Here is a 17,039-nt window from a genome sequence, read left to right on the forward strand (position 1 = left end):
GCCCCACGAACTGCTTCGCTCGGCTCCACTCTGCAGCCCACAAGCAGCTCCTGCCGTCTTATGAACTGCTCTGCTCCGTGTCCCACAAGCAGCTCCCGCCATCCTATGAACTGCTCCACCAGCCTGTCCGGAAGGCACTCCAGCTGTCCTACAAACTGCTCCACAATATATCTTCAGGCTCCCCCACTACTTAACACAACACTCAGTGATGTCAGCTCTTAGGTGAATTCAGCTTGTAGTAGGGAAGCCTCAGTGCTGGTGCACTATTAGCCCAAAGTGAGCTCAGCAGCCTGTAACTAGACTCCTAATGGAATCAAAATTAGCTCTGATATTCTACAATGGAGAGAGGAGGAAGTGCAATTAGCATGGAAGGCCCTCACCAAGGGGAACATGCCACCAAGTATTAATACTTATCCCCAGCGTCTTTCAATTCACAGAGTTTTGGAACCCATGACCCTTGCCTAGCGAGTGCCACTTAGTTGATGGTGAGTCCCTCCATCATAACAAAAGGCCAAGTACAGTTCCAAGCACAGTTCCCATAATCAGGGTAATAACAATTTATTCTTCCTGCCCCAATAACAGAGACACTGGGGATCCCACAGCAGCCAAAGTGACCATTTGGGCAGCTATGGCCTCATTCTAGGCGGGGTGGGTGTGCCTATGCAAATGATATCGGCCCCTGAAGTTCTTTTCCACAACTTGCCACACCTCACCACCAGATGTCAGGGTGGAGCTCATCCTGACACTGCTTACATCAGCAAATACTCTGAGCTTTGCTTTTTACGGGAGCGGGAGGTAGTGCTGGTTGAGAGCAACGTAATGAAGTAACAGTCAATGCCAGTGTTAAGGTTTTGGGGAACTGTCAGTGCAGTTCTTCCTTGCGCACCCTCGTCTTCTAAGTCTCACTGTTGCCTTCCACAAATGCCTTCAATCTTTTTCTTTTCTCCCCTTCTCTAGTCCTCTTCCCTGTGTTCTGGTCATGGTCCGGGGGAGGCCTGATACAGCTCTGGTTATGCTTAAGAGGTTGGAATAGCAGATTTTACTCCTCCCTCCAACACTCTGGCTGGGACGAGAGAGCAGGCCTCCAGTCTAGTCTACTCTGGGAAGTGAGTCTGATAAATGCACTCAAAGAGCAAGCCACACAATCCCACTTTAAAGTTGGGATGGTCATGCAAATGGGGGGCGCACCCTGCCAGCAGGCATCTTCCCTCCCCATCAGCAGATTCCATGGCTCCCAAATGCCAGTTTTGCATACAACTAGCTGGATAGCATAGACATGGGGACAGAAGTGCTCATGATTAGCACAGAAGCTTCTCCTTGGTATTCCGAATTTAAACTGATGCAACAAGGATGAAGAAACAGGGATCAAGGGACAAGGCATATCCAGAGCCCTAATGATTGGCTGGGTGTTGCTGAATGTCCCAACATCAAGTGCTATGGGAAATAATACATTCAGTTGTCATGTTGTCTGGGTCAGATGTACCATTATTTTACTGGCAAGCATCCCACTGAAGTGAATGGAGTCTAGTGGGATTGATGTGAGGTGGCATATTATTTTTATTATTATTTGTATTACCATAGCACTGTGCTGGGCGCTGTATAAATCCAGAACAAAAAGACGGTCCTTGCCTCAAAGAGCTGACACTCAAAGTCTAAAACAAGAGACAACAGATGGATACAGACAGAAAGGGGAGTACAAGGAAACGCTGAGACAGTATTGGTCAGTATGATAGGCAGTGGTCTCAGCATACCTGTGGCCTAGCTGTTCTAAAGTTTTTGTAGGTATCACAGAAATGGAGAGTTTAAGAGGGTTTTGAAGGCGGATAATGAGATAGCTTTGTGGGTGTTGATGCTTGGGAGGAGCTCCCCAAGAGGGGCAGCATGGGGGAAAGCATGAAGGTGCTTGTTTGAAAACTCAACAAGCAGGTGGTGAAGGCTGGTATCATGGGCCAATCAGAGATGGTGGTCAACATCTCGATAGTGGATGAGAGATAAGAGAGAGGGTGGGGATGGGCCTTGAAAGTGAGGGTGAGCTACTGTTCAGTGTGATAGTGAAGAAGGAGCCAGTGGAGGGATGCAAAGAGAGGGGTGATATGGTCAAAGCGACAGGCTAGGAAAATGATCTTGGCAGCAGGATTCTGAATGGATATGAATGGGGCAAGACTGCATTTGTCAAGGCCAAAGAGAAGATGGTTGCAGTAATTGAGACACGAGCTGAAAAGAGCCTCAATAAAAGAATCTTTCATCCCCAGTAGCATTCGGGCACTCTTTACACTGTATGTTTAGAGGGAACTAAGTTACTAGAGAAATTCAACAACTCTCAGGAATTTCATAGGTTCCAAGACCAGAAGGGACTATTATGATGATCTAGTCTGGCATCCTGTATAACACAGGCCAGAGAATTTCCCCAAAATAATTCCTAGAGCACATCATGTAGAAAAACATCTAATCTTGATTTAAAGATTGTCAGTGAGAGAGAATCCACCATGACCCCTGGTAAATTTGTTCCAATGGTTAATCACTCTCATTGTTAAAAATGTACACCTTGTTTCCAGTCTGAATTTGTCTATCTTCATCTTCCAGCCATTGGATTGTGTTATACTGTTCTCTGTTAGATTGAAGAGCCCATTATCAAATATTTGTTCCTCATGTAGATACTTATAGACTGTAATCAAGTTACCCCTTAAACCTTCTTTTTTTGTTAAGTGCTAAATAGATTGAACTCCTTGCATCTGTCACTAAAAGGCATGTTTTCGAATCCTTTAATCACTCTCATGGCTCTTCTCTGAACCTTCTTCAATTTATCAACCTCCTTTTTGAATTGTGGACACCAGAACTGGGTACAGCATTACAGCAGCGAGGTCACCAGTACTAAATACAGAGTTAAAATAACCTCTCTGCTCCTACTAGTGATTCCTCTGTTTAAGCATCTGAGATTCTTATTAGCCCTTTGGGCCACAGTGTTGTGTTGGGAGCTCGTGTTCAGCAGATTTTCCATCATGTTCCTCCTCAAATCTTTTTCAGAGTCACTGCTTCTCAGGGTAGAGTCCCCTATCCTCTAAATGTGGCCTATGTTCTTTGTTCTGAGATGTTTACATTTATATTTAGCCATATTAAAATACACCATTGTTTGCTTGTGGCCAGTTTGCCAAGCAATCCAGATTACTCTGTCAGTGACCTGTCACCATCATTATCTACCACTCTCTGAATTTTAGTGTCATTTGCCAACTTCATAAGTGATGATTTTATGTTCTCTTCTAGGTCATTGATAAAAATGTTAAATAGCATAGGGCCAAGAATCGATCGCTGTAGGACCCCACAAGAAACACACCCATAGGATCATGATTCCCCATTTACAATTACATTTTCAGACCTATCAGTAAGGCTGCTTTTAACCCATGTAATTGGTGCCAAATGAATTCTATATCATTTTAACTTTTTAATCAAAATGTCATGCAGTAGCAAGTCAAGTGCCTGACAGAAGTCTAAGTATATCACATCAACTTTATTACCTTTATCAACTACACTTGTAATCACATGAAAAAGGATATCAAATTAGTTTGACAGGATCTATTTTGCATAAAATAGATTGATTGGTGATTGATTGGTGTTACCATCCTTTAATTGATTATTAATCTAATCCTGCATCAGCTGCTCTACTATCTTGCCTGGAATCAGTGTCAAACTGAGAGGCCTATAATTACCTGGCGATCCCATTTACACTAGTTAAATATTGCCACAACATTAGCTTTCTTTCAGTCTTCTGAAACTTCCCTGGTATTCCAAGGCTAATTGAAAATCAATCTTAACAGTCTAGCAAGCTCATCAGCCAACTCTTTTAAAACTCTTGGGTGCAAGGTATCCAGACCTACTGATTTTAAAATGTCAGACGTTAGTAGGGTGACCAGATAGCAAGTGTGAAAAATTGGGATGGGAGTTGGGGGTGATAGGTGCCTATGTAAGACAAAGCCCCAAATATCGGGACTATCCCTATAAAATCAGGACATCTGGTCACCCTAGACTTTAGGAGTTTCTGCTTAACCTCCTCCTGAGATACTAGTGGAATGGAAAGAGTGTTATCATCACCCTCATCATGATATGACTCCATCATCTGTTTTTTCCTCTCAAACACAGACTTGAACACGTCTGCCTTTGCTGCATTTGTAATGATAATTCAGTTATTTCCATCTAGTAATGGATCAAAACTACTGTCAGGAAACTTCTTGTTCCTAATATACTTTAAAATCTCCTTCTTATTGTCCTTTACTGTGCTGGCCATAGAATTCTCCTTGTGTCCCTTTGGTTCCCTTTTTCTACAATTGCTAGCTTCTGATTTATATTCATTACTATTAATTTATCCTTTCTTCCATATGTTACATTTTTATAGCTGCCTTTATTTTCCCTCTATACCAGGTAGTTTTTTTTAACCAATATGGCTGCCTTCCTTGGGTATGGCTTTTCGGGCATCTAGTAAAGTGTTCTTAATCAATTCCCACCTATCATTCACATTCTTCTGATTACATTTTTCCTCCCAGATGAGCTGGCTTATAATTGTTTTCAGCTTGGTGAAAGTGGTACCTCAGCTACAGTTGATTTGTTTAGCTCTGTGATCAATTCCTCTTTATCTGTCAAGGCAACATCTAATATAGAATTTTGCCATGGTGGTTGCAATACTTTTTGAGTTAGCTAGTTGTTACTTCTAATATTTAGAAATTGCAAGGATATTTTAATACCGGCAACACGAGATCTACAGCGTATTGAATTGAAGCCCCCATGAAAACACAGCTTTCCCCCACCCCCCAAATTATGGGTAGATGCATAGAATGTAACTGCATCACTTCATGAAAGCATGGGGCCTGGCCTACACAGTTCTTTGTACCAGTTTAACTCTTTGTTAGGGCTGTGGACTTTTTTAATGCTGAAATGGTTAATTCGATAATCCCCCTGGCGTGGATCCAGTCACACCAGTATAAAGGTGCTCATATTGGTGTAGTTTATTCCCACACATTTACAAGAGTGAGCCATAACAATATAAGCATCTGCATACTGGTATAATTGTGCCCACCCTAGAGGGTAGTAATGCTTTAGCTATGCAAGGATCTAAATCAGTACAATTAAAGCAGCACAAACATGAGAGTAGGTAAGAAATTTAGGTCAGGATCTATTTGCCCAGGCTGATATTTGGACAGGACTCCAGGGAAAATTAATACCTTATGTGCGTAAAAACTAAACTTGTCAAGGCCTGCTGGATGTTTTTAAGCACCGTGACTTTGTCAGGATTTTGGCTTTACATCTCACCTAAAGGCAAACTAGAAATGAAGGAAACTGGTTAATAACTGATACCGCAACAAAACCCAACTGTTGCATGTCTGAGGACTGCACGCTCCCTTTCGGCACAGGCGCCTCTCCTCTCACATATAAACTGCGGCATGCTTCCCACAACCTCAGAGAAGCCCTTTGTTGGAGTTCTGTAGGGATCCAGCTTTGAGGAAGGGTGGAAAAAGGACAGTGAGCTGATTCTCATCAGATTCTCCCCCCACAAATCCAGGAGGAAAATATCAGACATTGCCGCAGCATTTCCATTCTGTAGAGCCCACCACCATCCTCTCCTTTTAGGAGGGATAGGTGTGGTTAGCTGCCATGTTCAATCCCAGAGAGGGCTGTGCCTGCTTGGTGAGAGAACACATCATATATTGTTGTCTTTCATCAGAGTTCCCAATTAACACATCAGCACTTTATATTCCTAGAGAATTTATGAAGCATTCTTTTAGAGTGTTGGAAAACCTGGGTTCATAAAGCCTTTTCCCCTTCTTTATTTCAACTTTCCTATTTGCACTGAGCTGCTCTTCTGAAGGCAGTCAGTGCCGTGTTCTGATATGGTCAGAAGGGAAAGGAATATATGACATATTCTTGTCCATAATCATCTCCTGAGAGAACTCCTCAGAGACCTTGCAGATAATCAGGGATGTTAACACTCTTATAAACTTATGGCTATAGATGGCCAGACCACTGTAGGTATCTTCTTGAGTACAGCACAAAAATGGAGGTTGGAGTCCAGCTGGGTTGCATTCCATTAGCTTCATGCCCATACCGACTCACCCTAGGGGCTACTTCCAACAGTCCAAAACCGTTCTGTTTGGATGGTGTTGGATCAAGTGTCTCTTCCAAATCTTTGGCTTATGCAGGACAACATCAAAACCTTACCAGCTTATTTGTCTGGAGTACACTTAAATTTCTTGAGTAAGAGAACTAATTAATATTCATGAACTGCAGTGTTGCTGAGAAGCATATTAGAATCCTCTCATTAAAGAGACTTGCTCTGAGCTATATCCTCTAAAGCAGTGGTGGGCAGCCCGTGGGCCGCAAGCAGCCGATCAGGATAATCTGATTGAGGGCCATGAGACATTTTGCTGACACTGACTGTCTGCAGGCACGGCCCCCCCGCAGCTCCCATTGGCTGCGGTTTGCCGTTCCTGTCTCAGATTACGGGTCAAACCTAAAGACCTGGGCAATTGTTCATGTCTTCACTTTAAAGTCTGTTTGGTCTGTTGCCTTTGTACTTCACAATGATATATGGTGGGATGCCACTATTACATGATCTGGCATTTACTTTTTGATTTTTCAAAGATATAATTAGCATCAGATGAGCACCTGTGTCATGCTGTTTAGCATTATGAATAGAGTTCACAGCCTGCACCCCCACCACAGCAATTCATATATCTTACTTCAGAGAAAAAAGGTTTTAGCCGGTCAGTTCCACACTTATTAACAGCCTTTGTGTACCCCATAACACCTTGGGACCAATTTCTGCATCATCCACCCCTAAATTTCAAGGCAATGTGAATATATTCTGTTACCATGAAAAGTGCTTCATTCCCAGCTCTCTCTCCCCTCCCACCACCCACACATCGCTATCCAACCACCTATTCAACCCATTGTTGAAAATATTTATGGGCCAAAAATTTCTGATGATTTTTGACAGTGACTATTTCTAAGGATGGGTTTTCCCTCTATACTGTAAGCAGCCCATTTTCACTCTCTGCAATATTGTCCAGGTAACCCAGCTCAGAACCCGCATCCTTATCCAGAGAAAGGGGACCTTGTAGTTAGCTTCAATGGCTCAGGTACCTCATCTCAGTAGCCTTCACTTCCAGCTCCTTTGGCTGCAAGCCGGACTCCAACTTTAGCTCCATAAACCCTATTGCTTGGTACCACAAACCCGTGCAAGAAGCCTGCAGTGTATCATAGAATATCAGGATTAGAAGGGACCTCAGGAGGTCATCTAGTCTAACCCCTGCTCAAAGCAGGACCAATCCCCAATTTTTGCCCCAGATCCCTAAATGACCCCCTCAAGGATTGAACTCACAGCTCTGGGTTTAGCAGGCCAATGCTCAAACCACTGAGCTATCCCTCCCACAGTGTAATCCAGTAACACTGCCTTGTGAGGAAAGTTGGAGAGCAAGAGGCAGATATTGGGCTGTGCTCTGTCTGTAACAAAATGCTGGGCTCTTGGCTGCAGCTGCAGCAAAATGGCCAAATCTGTGGCAGAATTGCTGAATCCCATACATCTTAGAAAACACCAGAGTTCATGAAGCCTCGAGTAAAATGAATGGAGCTGGTCACACCCTTTGGAGTTACTGTTTAAAGCTTTCTGCAGACTCAGGTGGGTGCCACGTGCATTGCATTGATTTACTGCATTGAATTGATTTCCTGTTCTATGTTTTCAAGGTTATCTTCACAAGCATAAGAACAAGGAAAATTTTTCTTTTATTAAAAGCAAAGCTGAGATTCTGGAGCGCAGTTCTGTGGCATGATGTAAATTGGGTGGTGGTAGAACACCTGGTGCCTGTGTATAGGGCTTATCTCAAGAGAAGTCACATACTGTAACTTTTATATGTTCTTTCAATCTATCTGGGTGGTGGATACCAAGACATGTTGAGATGATCCTGGGATGTAGTCATTGGGAGTCCCCAAGTCATAGGCTTCAGATAGTGAAGTTAAGATAGTTAAGTTCAAGTTGGCATCATCTGACTCATGGCAGGATTTAGTCTAGAAGCAAATGTTATGGTGTTAGCACATTAAGATGGAAACCATCCGAAAGGCACTAATAAACTGAGCTTCAATCTGGCTAAAGCAGAGCAAAAGGGAGAGGGATTTGAAAATCCCTCATTGTCTAAACAAGAAACAGGTCAGAGCCCCTCTAATATGGAGCAGAGTAGGTGTTGACACGTGTTTGATTTTGTACATACACAAGCTGAGGTCTTTCTGCAATGTTACAGAGTTAGAACACAAAACATACTTTTTGTTTGTTGGATAGGCCCATGACACGAATACTTGAAAATATGTGTTAGCACTTGAGTTTTAGTTTTCTTCAGTCTTTCCCACTTGCTTAGACCTCAGCTATAGATGTTACATTTCACCTTGGGCCTTGTGCATCTTTCTGTCCAAGCACCATAACTTGTTCAAGAATAAAACTTTAAATTCCTATTTAGAAGTATCCTATTTATTCAAGCATAAGTTGTAACATTATAGTTGAATGATGTCCAGCCAACCTACTTGCCAAATACATGTGGAAAAACTGCTCACCAGTCTTAGTTGTCATTATGCTATCAATCACTGAAAGAGAAGAGTATTAGTTTTCTGGGCAAAATATATTAATCTGTTTCTTTTTTCTATTCAATTTTCTTGGCAGGGACAACTTGTGTAAGTGTGGGTATTCCAAAAGCCAACATATAGAGGGGACGCAGGTAAATAACACTGAGAAATGGAGTTATAGGAAACACACAAAGGAACTTCCCACTGATGCTTTTGGTGACATTCAGTTTGAAAATCTTGGGAAAAGAGGGAAGGTGAGTAACTGCTGAGCTGCCACTGGGTATTTTAACTCCAGCCTATCCATAAATGGCTTCTGTCCTGTGGCTTTTTGCCTTAGCCTTTATGAAATAAATTCAGAATAATTAAAAAGAAGCCAAAACAATCAAAAGGGGAAAAAAAGGCTTAGATTTTTCAAACACAAGGAACCTAAATTTAGGTACCTAAATAAGCAATCTGATTTTTCCAAGCATTCTAAGCCCGCAATATCTTCCACTGAAGTCAATGAGAACTGCTGGGTGCTGAGCAATTTGGAAAATGGCAACTTATTTAAAGTTTAACAGAGGTGTTAAAATTGACCTGTTTTAATGTTGGAAAATAGGGTTAAATGTGCTTTTTGGAGAAAAAATTGTTTTTCTGAAATTATATGAACTGAAACTATTTTTGGAAAAAAAAACACTGGTTTTGAAATTCTTGTTTTTTCCAACTGGAGAAAGTTGGGGAAACAGTCACAAATGAATTTTCCCCCACTTTACCACATTTTTAACCACTCCCCACCACATGCACACATTTTCAAGTGGGTAAAAACCTTAAAAGAAACCAAAAAAATTCAAAAATCGAAATGAAAAATTTCATTTAGAAACAAAATGGTTTTGAAATGAAATTGTTTTCATCCAATTTCAAATGCAAAAATTCTGTGGAATACTGAAAAAAGTTGGGTTGAAAAATTTCAGCTGGGATTTTTTTCTTGCAAAGTTTCTTGCAGGGAAAATTCTCATTTTTCACACAGCTCAATATGGATTTAGGAGACTTTTGGATGATCTTATGCCCAGTTTTAAATGTTCAGATGGCCATATTTGAAGACCCCGTAGCATCTTAATAAAAAAAAAAAAGAAAAACTTATTTTTGCTCTGAGATGTTCAGGAACATTGCTTGGTTTGTTCACTGAGGTCATTAACATCCTGGCATATAATACAATCAGTCCTAGCTTTATGCACAACTGAAAAAGGAACAAAAGAATTGTAAGTGAAGAGAGGAAGTCTGTTTTGAGTGATAGCTGGAGATGCCATATTGTAAAGAACCAGATTATGGTACTTAGAATAAGTGTTTAAAGGGGGCTATATGAAAAAATGGAAGTGCCCACCATGGCCACTGTTAAAATGGAGCTATGGGCACATAAAATTGATTGTCTTAAGCATGTTATCTGAACTGCAGGGCAGCTGGAGGGGAGCAGGTTCTGCTTGTTCTCCACACCTTCCTATGATCTGTTATATAAATGTGATCCAACACTTGTAAAGCAAGGTGCATACATTCAAGTCTTCAAGTTCTGGTTCTCTTGCTAATCAATAATGGGCCTGATCCCTGGTGTACCTGTGAAGGGGACCCTTAGCGTGCAGATCTGTGTGTGAGTTGGCACCTGCCATCTGACAGCTTCCCCCATTACACGTTCAGCGCTTGTGTTGTCCAGAGGTGGGTGCTATGTAGTGGGGTAAAGGGTGAGCAGTGGCTGAAGTGGCTTGGGGAGAAAAGGTGGGTCAGGCCAGGGCTGAGAAGAGATGCACATCATCCTTTCATATATAAGGCAGAGATCAGGGCAGAACAATAATACATCCCTCAGTGGCATTGGTCCCTTGTGCACTGTGGTTCCCCTTTAAGGAGGTTCCCAGGGTGGCCACCAGCTGCAGAAGACATCAGTCTCTCCAGTATCCTCAGGGTATGCAGGGAGGTTTGTGGATGGTCCTGGCCTCCTACTAATCCTCCATTTTTCTTGGAGTTTGGAGGCTGGTTCCATGGCCTATTATATGTGTGATAAAATGATGACATTAAAGTCTCCAGGGGTGTGTTCCTGTGGTGATCAGTTGATGTTGGGCTAGATTTTTTTTCAAATGCACAAGTAGATTTAGGGGCCTAAGTGCCCCTTGAGAGTTAATGGAATTCAGTGCCATTTGTGCTTTTGAAAATCTATTTCCTTGCTTTGTAGTACTCCAAACAGAATTAACAAAGTAGTGCAATTGTCTGGGATATGAGTTCTACACCTATAAGTTGGTTGGAACAGGGACTGTCCCTGGTCTGTTTGTACCATACCTAGCACAGTGGGGTCCTGGTCCATGACTGTGCTATATCCAAATAATAAATAGTGCATTAAGCGACAGGACTAATATTCACGACGGGGGTTTGTTCTGTCTCTCTCGCTGTCCCCAGAGGGGTGTGTATGTGCAATGCAGCCGTTTTGTGATGGGGTTCTTATATTTTTTTCCCTAAAATATGTGCAGCCTGTGTGTGCGGAGAAGGCACGTTGGAGCAGTATGCCTTGCACTTGGAGTGGAACGTGGTGAGGTTTGTAAGAGTCTTAGCTCATTCCACAGTCTGGGACCAGCCCGCAAGGAAGCTTGGTCTTCTGCCCAGACAAGCTTTTTGTTCAATATCTTCATAAATGATCTGGAGGATGGTGTGGATTGCACTCTCAGCAAATTTGCGGATGATACTAAACTAGGAGGAGTGGTAGATACGCTGGAGGGCAGGGATAGGATACAGAGGGACCTAGACAAATTGGAGGATTGGGCCAAAAGAAATCTGATGAGGTTCAACAAAGATAAGTGCAGGGTCCTGCACTTAGGACGGAAGAACCCAATGCACCGCTACAGACTAGGGACCGAATGGCTAGGCAGCAGTTCTGCGGAAAAGGACCTAGGGGTGACAGTGGACGAGAAGCTGGATATGAGTCAACAGTGTGCCCTTGTTGCCAAGAAGGCCAATGGCATTTTGGGATGTATAAGTAGGGGCATAGCCAGCAGATTGAGGGACGTGATCGTTCCCCTCTATTTGACATTGGTGAGGCCTCATCTGGAGTACTGTGTCCAGTTTTGGGCCCCACGCTACAAGAAGGATGTGGAAAAATTGGAGAGAGTCCAGCGAAGGGCAACAAAAATGATTAGGGGTCTGGAACACATGACTTATGAGGAGATGCTGAGGGAACTGGGATTGTTTAGTCTGCAGAAGAGAAGAATGAGGGGGGATTTGATAGCTGCTTTCAACTACCTGAGAAGTGGTTCCAAAGAGGATGGTTCTAGGCTATTCTCAGTGGTAGAAGATGACAGGACAAGGAGTAATGGTCTCAAGTTGCAGTGGGGGAGGTTTAGGTTGGATATTAGGAAAAACTTTTTCACTAGGAGGGTGGTGAAACACTGGAATGCGTTACCTAGGGAGGTTTCAGAGTAACAGCCGTGTTAGTCTGTCTTTGCAAAAAGAAAAGGAGTACTTGTGGCACCTTAGAGACTAACCAATTTATTTGAGCATGAGCTTTCGTGAGCTACAGCTCACTTCATCGGATGCATACCATGGAAACTGCAGTAGACATTATATACACACAGAGACCATGAAACAATACCCCCTCCCACCCCACTGTCCTGCTGGTGATAGCTTATCTAAAGTGACCATCAAGTTGGGCCATTTCCAGCACAAATCCAGGTTTTCTCACCCTCTGCCCCCCCCCCCCCCACACACAAACTCACTCTCCTGCTGGTAATAGCCCATCCAAAGTGACCACTCTCTTCACAATGTGTATGATAATCAAGGTGGGTCATTTCCAGCACAAATCCAGGTTCTCTCACTCCCTCACCCCCCTCCAAAAAACACACACACAAACTCACTCTCCTGCTGGTAATAGCTTATCAAAAGTGACCACTCTACCTACAATGTGCATGATAATCAAGGTGGGCCATTTCCAGCACAAATCCAGGTTTTCTCACCCCTCCACCCCCATACACACACAAACTCACTCTCCTGCTGGTAATAGCTTATCTAAAGTGATCATTAAGTTGGGCCAACTTAATGATCACTTTAGATAAGCTATTACCAGCAGGAGAGTGAGTTAATGTGTGGGGGGGCGGAGGGTGAGAAAACCTGGATTTGTGCTGGAAATGGCCCAACTTGATGATCACTTTAGATAAGCTATCACCAGCAGGACAGTGGGGTGGGAGGGGGTATTGTTTCATGGTTTCTGTGTGTATATAATTTCTACTGCAGTTTCCATGGTATGCATCCGATGAAGTGAGCTGTAGCTCACGAAAGCTCATGCTCAAATAAATTGGTTAGTCTCTAAGGTGCCACAAGTACTCCTTTTCTTTTTACCTAGGGAGGTGGTAGAATCTCCTTCCTTAGAAGTTTTTAAGGTCAGGCTTGACAAAGCCCTGGCTGGGGTGATTTAATTGGGGATTGGTCCTGCTTTGAGCAGGGCGTTGGACTAGATGACTTCCTGAGGTCCCTTCCAACCCTGATATTCTGTGATTCTGTGATAAGCTTTACCCTTCTGATAGGAAGTTCCATGGTGCCTGAGGGGTGGATTCATTGAACACAGTCTCCACCTTGAAGCATTAGGCCATCTCTTAAACATCATGGGCCCAAGCCATTAAATGCCTCGCCGGGACCATGCAGGTGACTTAGGGCTTGTCTATACTTACTGGAGGATCGACACTCTGGCGATCGATGCATCGGCAGTCAATTTAGTGTGTCTAGTGAAGACCCACTAAATCGACCACCGATCACTCTCCCGTAGACTCCTGTACTCCACCTGTTCAAGAAGAATAAGGTGAGTTGATGGGAGAGCGTCTCCTGTCGATGTCGCATAGCGTGGACCTTGAGGTCAGTAGATCTAAGCTATGTCGATTTGAGTTACACTATTCAAGTAACTCAAATTGCGTAGCTTAGATCAACTTTTATCTTTAGTGTAGACAAGGCCTGAGTTTTCCTTGGAAAGCCAGTGCAGAGAACAGGATTGTGCTTGTGGTAGCCCATGTTGCTGGGGAGACATGCTGTTGGAGTTTCCTCAGAGCTGATGACTTCATGCACAGGTAAATCACAAGCAGAGAGAAGATCTGAATCCCCATCTGCTACCTCCCAGGTGAGAGCCTTAATCACCATGCAGAGAGCCATGCTCGCTCTCTCTCTCTCTCTCTGGCCCAACAAATATTTAAGAATTGATACAAGTGGAACAGCTTCGGTAGGAGAGATTGGGAGCCACCTACCCTGGGCTAGCCTACAGCCTGGTGATTAGGATGTTCACCTGGCAGGGATGTGATGTGAGTTCAAGTCCCTGATCCAGAGTGGGGACTCAAACCTGGGTCTCATATCCACTGGGCTAAAGGTTATAAGGGCGGAGAAAGGGGAACACATCCTTTGTCTGAAGCTGACCTTAAAATAACTTTTTTCCCAAGCAAAACTAATTGGATCAAATTCACCAATAGTTTCAGGTTGGCTGAAACTGCATTTTTTGAATAAATTTGTTTGAAAAACTTAGCCCATCTCTATTCAGGTGTCCTAGGAGTGGGGAAAATACAGGCCATAAAATTAGTGTTTAGAAAACACACACTGGGCCTGATTCTCCATTGCTTTGCACTTTGGTCATTTACTACTGTGCAATGCGGGTGACAAATGTCACCTAATGGAATCATTCTGACACCTGCTTTGTATTTTGTCTAGATATAAATGACTGCATGGAGGGCAAGGGAGTGGGGAACCAGGCCATCGCTTTGAGACCAAATGGAATTACTCTGTTGCCATTTATTGCTGCTAACCCTGTATTGTGTCCTCTCTCATTGAAGTACATCCGGTTATCCTATGACACAGACTCTGAAATGCTCTATGATCTGATGACTCAACACTGGCACCTGAAAAATCCCAACCTTGTCATCTCAGTCACAGGGGGAGCAAAAAACTTTGCCCTAAAGCCGCGGATGCGCAAGATATTCAGCAGGCTGATCTACATTGCCCAGTCCAAAGGTAAAAGGGGTATCTGGGCTGCCTTGAAGCTACTAGTTTTTATGTTTTCCGCCATTGGGCTAGCCTGGTATCTCTTGGTTTGTCAGTATAATGGATAAACTGTGATGTTAGACACTAATATAGGGAAAGGAAAATAGATTATCAGGGAATATGGATCAAGACACAAATCCTGGTCCCACTGAAGTCCATTAGAGTCTTTTAGTTAAATGAATGTGGGCTTAATTTGGCGAAAAAACTAGGCATATATCTTGGGGCAAGTCTATCTTTTCTGATGCCACTTTGAGTGTTCCCATGCCTTTTACAATCATTTATGCAATTAATACCTGTGAATTCAGTTGTAGCCATTGCTAATTAATTGTAGCCAGAGCAGGATAATAGAAATCATAATAATTTGTATTAAAAAACCTGGGCTAAGTTTTTTTACTACAAATTCACATCTAGTGTAACCCCTTTTTGAAGTCAGAATTGTTCAAGCAAGTGAAGAACTTGGTTCAGCGAGTGCAGTTGTGATTTAGCTGAAGTGAGAGGTGAATATTTCAGTCAGCTGGTATATTAGCCTTCTGCCAAATAAGTCTGGCGGAGAAGAAGAAGCTGTGAATACTCAGCAGAGAGGCAGAGCTTTCTATTAGTTGTTGCCTGTTTAGTCCACTTCAGACAAGTATGGCCTAATGACCTGGGAACTGGGTGGAGAGCCATTCTTGGCTTTGACAAGGGTGTCCTTTGTAGCTTTGGGTAAATCTCCTAACATCTCTTCTTCCTGTATCATATGGAAATTAACATATCTCCTGTGATCTAGTGAGGATAAATGTGTTGGCTTAGTGTCTTGAAGGTAAACAACCCCGAGGGCCAAAATCCCCACTGCCTTGCCCTTTTGTGTTGTCACTTGCATTGGTGCGCAGTACTACCATATCAGCTTCTTGCACCCACGTAACACAGGCCTTCATGACTACACGAGATGCAGGGCAGAGGAGAATTGGGGATGACACACGCACATATTTACAAAGAGAAAACAATTTTTGTGCACAGTGGTAGGTCTGTGGCTAAATTTAATTTGGTACCTACCATCTGCAGGGGCCTGGATTTTCACAGGAGGCACTCACTATGGACTGATGAAATACATTGGCGAGGTGGTGAGAGACAACACCATCAGTAGGAGCTCAGAGGAGAATGTGGTGGCTATCGGCATAGCAGCCTGGGGCATGATTTCCAACCGGGATAGTTTGATCAGAAGCAGTGATACTGAGGTGAGGAACATGTAGTGCTGTCAATGGGGTCATGGGAAGCCAGTGAAAACCCTGCAAAACTGAGTTATATTCTGACTAAACGCAGTCTACTCTCGGTAAATGCCTCACTGCTCTCCATCCACACCATTATCTGCATGGAGCCTGATGCCATTGGCCTGTGGCTGATTTGGATGTGAGGTCCTATTAGAAACTCTTCCTGCTACAGAACTTGTGCTGCACTGTGTTGTAAAATAGTCATTGCCTATTAAAGATAATGTTTAAACAACAAATGAGATGTATGGCACTCACAAATTGTGCATTGGATTTTGGAAAAGATGTGCCACTTTAGACTCAGCCAGGTGGATTCAAAAAAGGAGAAGGGGGCAATATAGTCTCTCGTCCAGCTGAGCTGCACTTCCGCACAGGAACAAGGTGGGTGGTCCAAAAGTGTCTTTGTTCACGTTTGTGTTGTTCCATTTCTGGTGCTGGCCATGTGCCTGGGTAAGCTAGGCTGCTCTAACTCATTCGTCTGCTAGTGATCTTAAGAGGTTATTCCAGCAGCCACTGGTTGCTGTGGCATAAGAATATAAAGTTGTGGCAGCATTAGAGGCTGGGGGAATGCAAAGAGGCACTCAGTAGTGCTTGGATTGAACTGGGGTATCTACCAGAAATATCTGTAATGCAACAGTATTATTGCATATGTCGGTAAAAGGCAGAAATTTCAACTGAAGAGGAGGAGGAACAAACCAGCTTGTCTTATCCTACGTCCACTCTGCTAGATTTCTTAGAGCATAACAGCAAAATAGCAGACAAAGGAGACAATAGATTGTTTGGGTTTTTTTTGAAAACCCATTGACAAAAACCCTCACTAAGTAGCATTAAGTCTTGGGGTGAGGGGTAAAGGTTGGTCATAAATTAGAAAGTGGTTAAAACAGAGGAGAAATGAATTGTTAATTTTCAACATGGCCTAGCAGGATTCAAAAATCACTAGACATCTATATGAGTGACGAGAACATCCACAGTTCCGTTATATAAAATGAAATTATAGGAGGTGTAAACCCTCACTCTCCTGGGCACAAACCCATCGCATGGGGGGAAGGAAAGAATGTCTTCCATGGACAGGTTATTCCATAACTGAGTTATGAGTGCTCTTGCAACTTTCTCTGAAGCAGCTGGTGCTGGCCATGGCTCGATGGACCTTTGGTCTGACTTGGTCTGGAAATTTTT

General features: G+C 43.2%; 1 protein-coding gene across 1 annotated transcript in view; it reads left to right on the forward strand.

Moving 5' to 3' along the window:
• The window catches only part of TRPM8 (transient receptor potential cation channel subfamily M member 8), a 91,405-nt gene that overhangs the window by 9,749 nt on the left and 64,617 nt on the right, over nt 1-17,039 (forward strand). The window contains exons 3-5 of the mRNA XM_077829833.1: nt 8,693-8,849; nt 14,412-14,589; nt 15,661-15,833. Coding sequence (XP_077685959.1) covers nt 8,693-8,849; nt 14,412-14,589; nt 15,661-15,833 — 508 coding nt within the window. The remainder of the gene's footprint in view (nt 1-8,692; nt 8,850-14,411; nt 14,590-15,660; nt 15,834-17,039) is intronic.

Source organism: Eretmochelys imbricata, chromosome 11 (assembly GCF_965152235.1).
Source record: "Eretmochelys imbricata isolate rEreImb1 chromosome 11, rEreImb1.hap1, whole genome shotgun sequence".
Taxonomy (NCBI): Eukaryota; Metazoa; Chordata; order Testudines; family Cheloniidae; genus Eretmochelys; species Eretmochelys imbricata.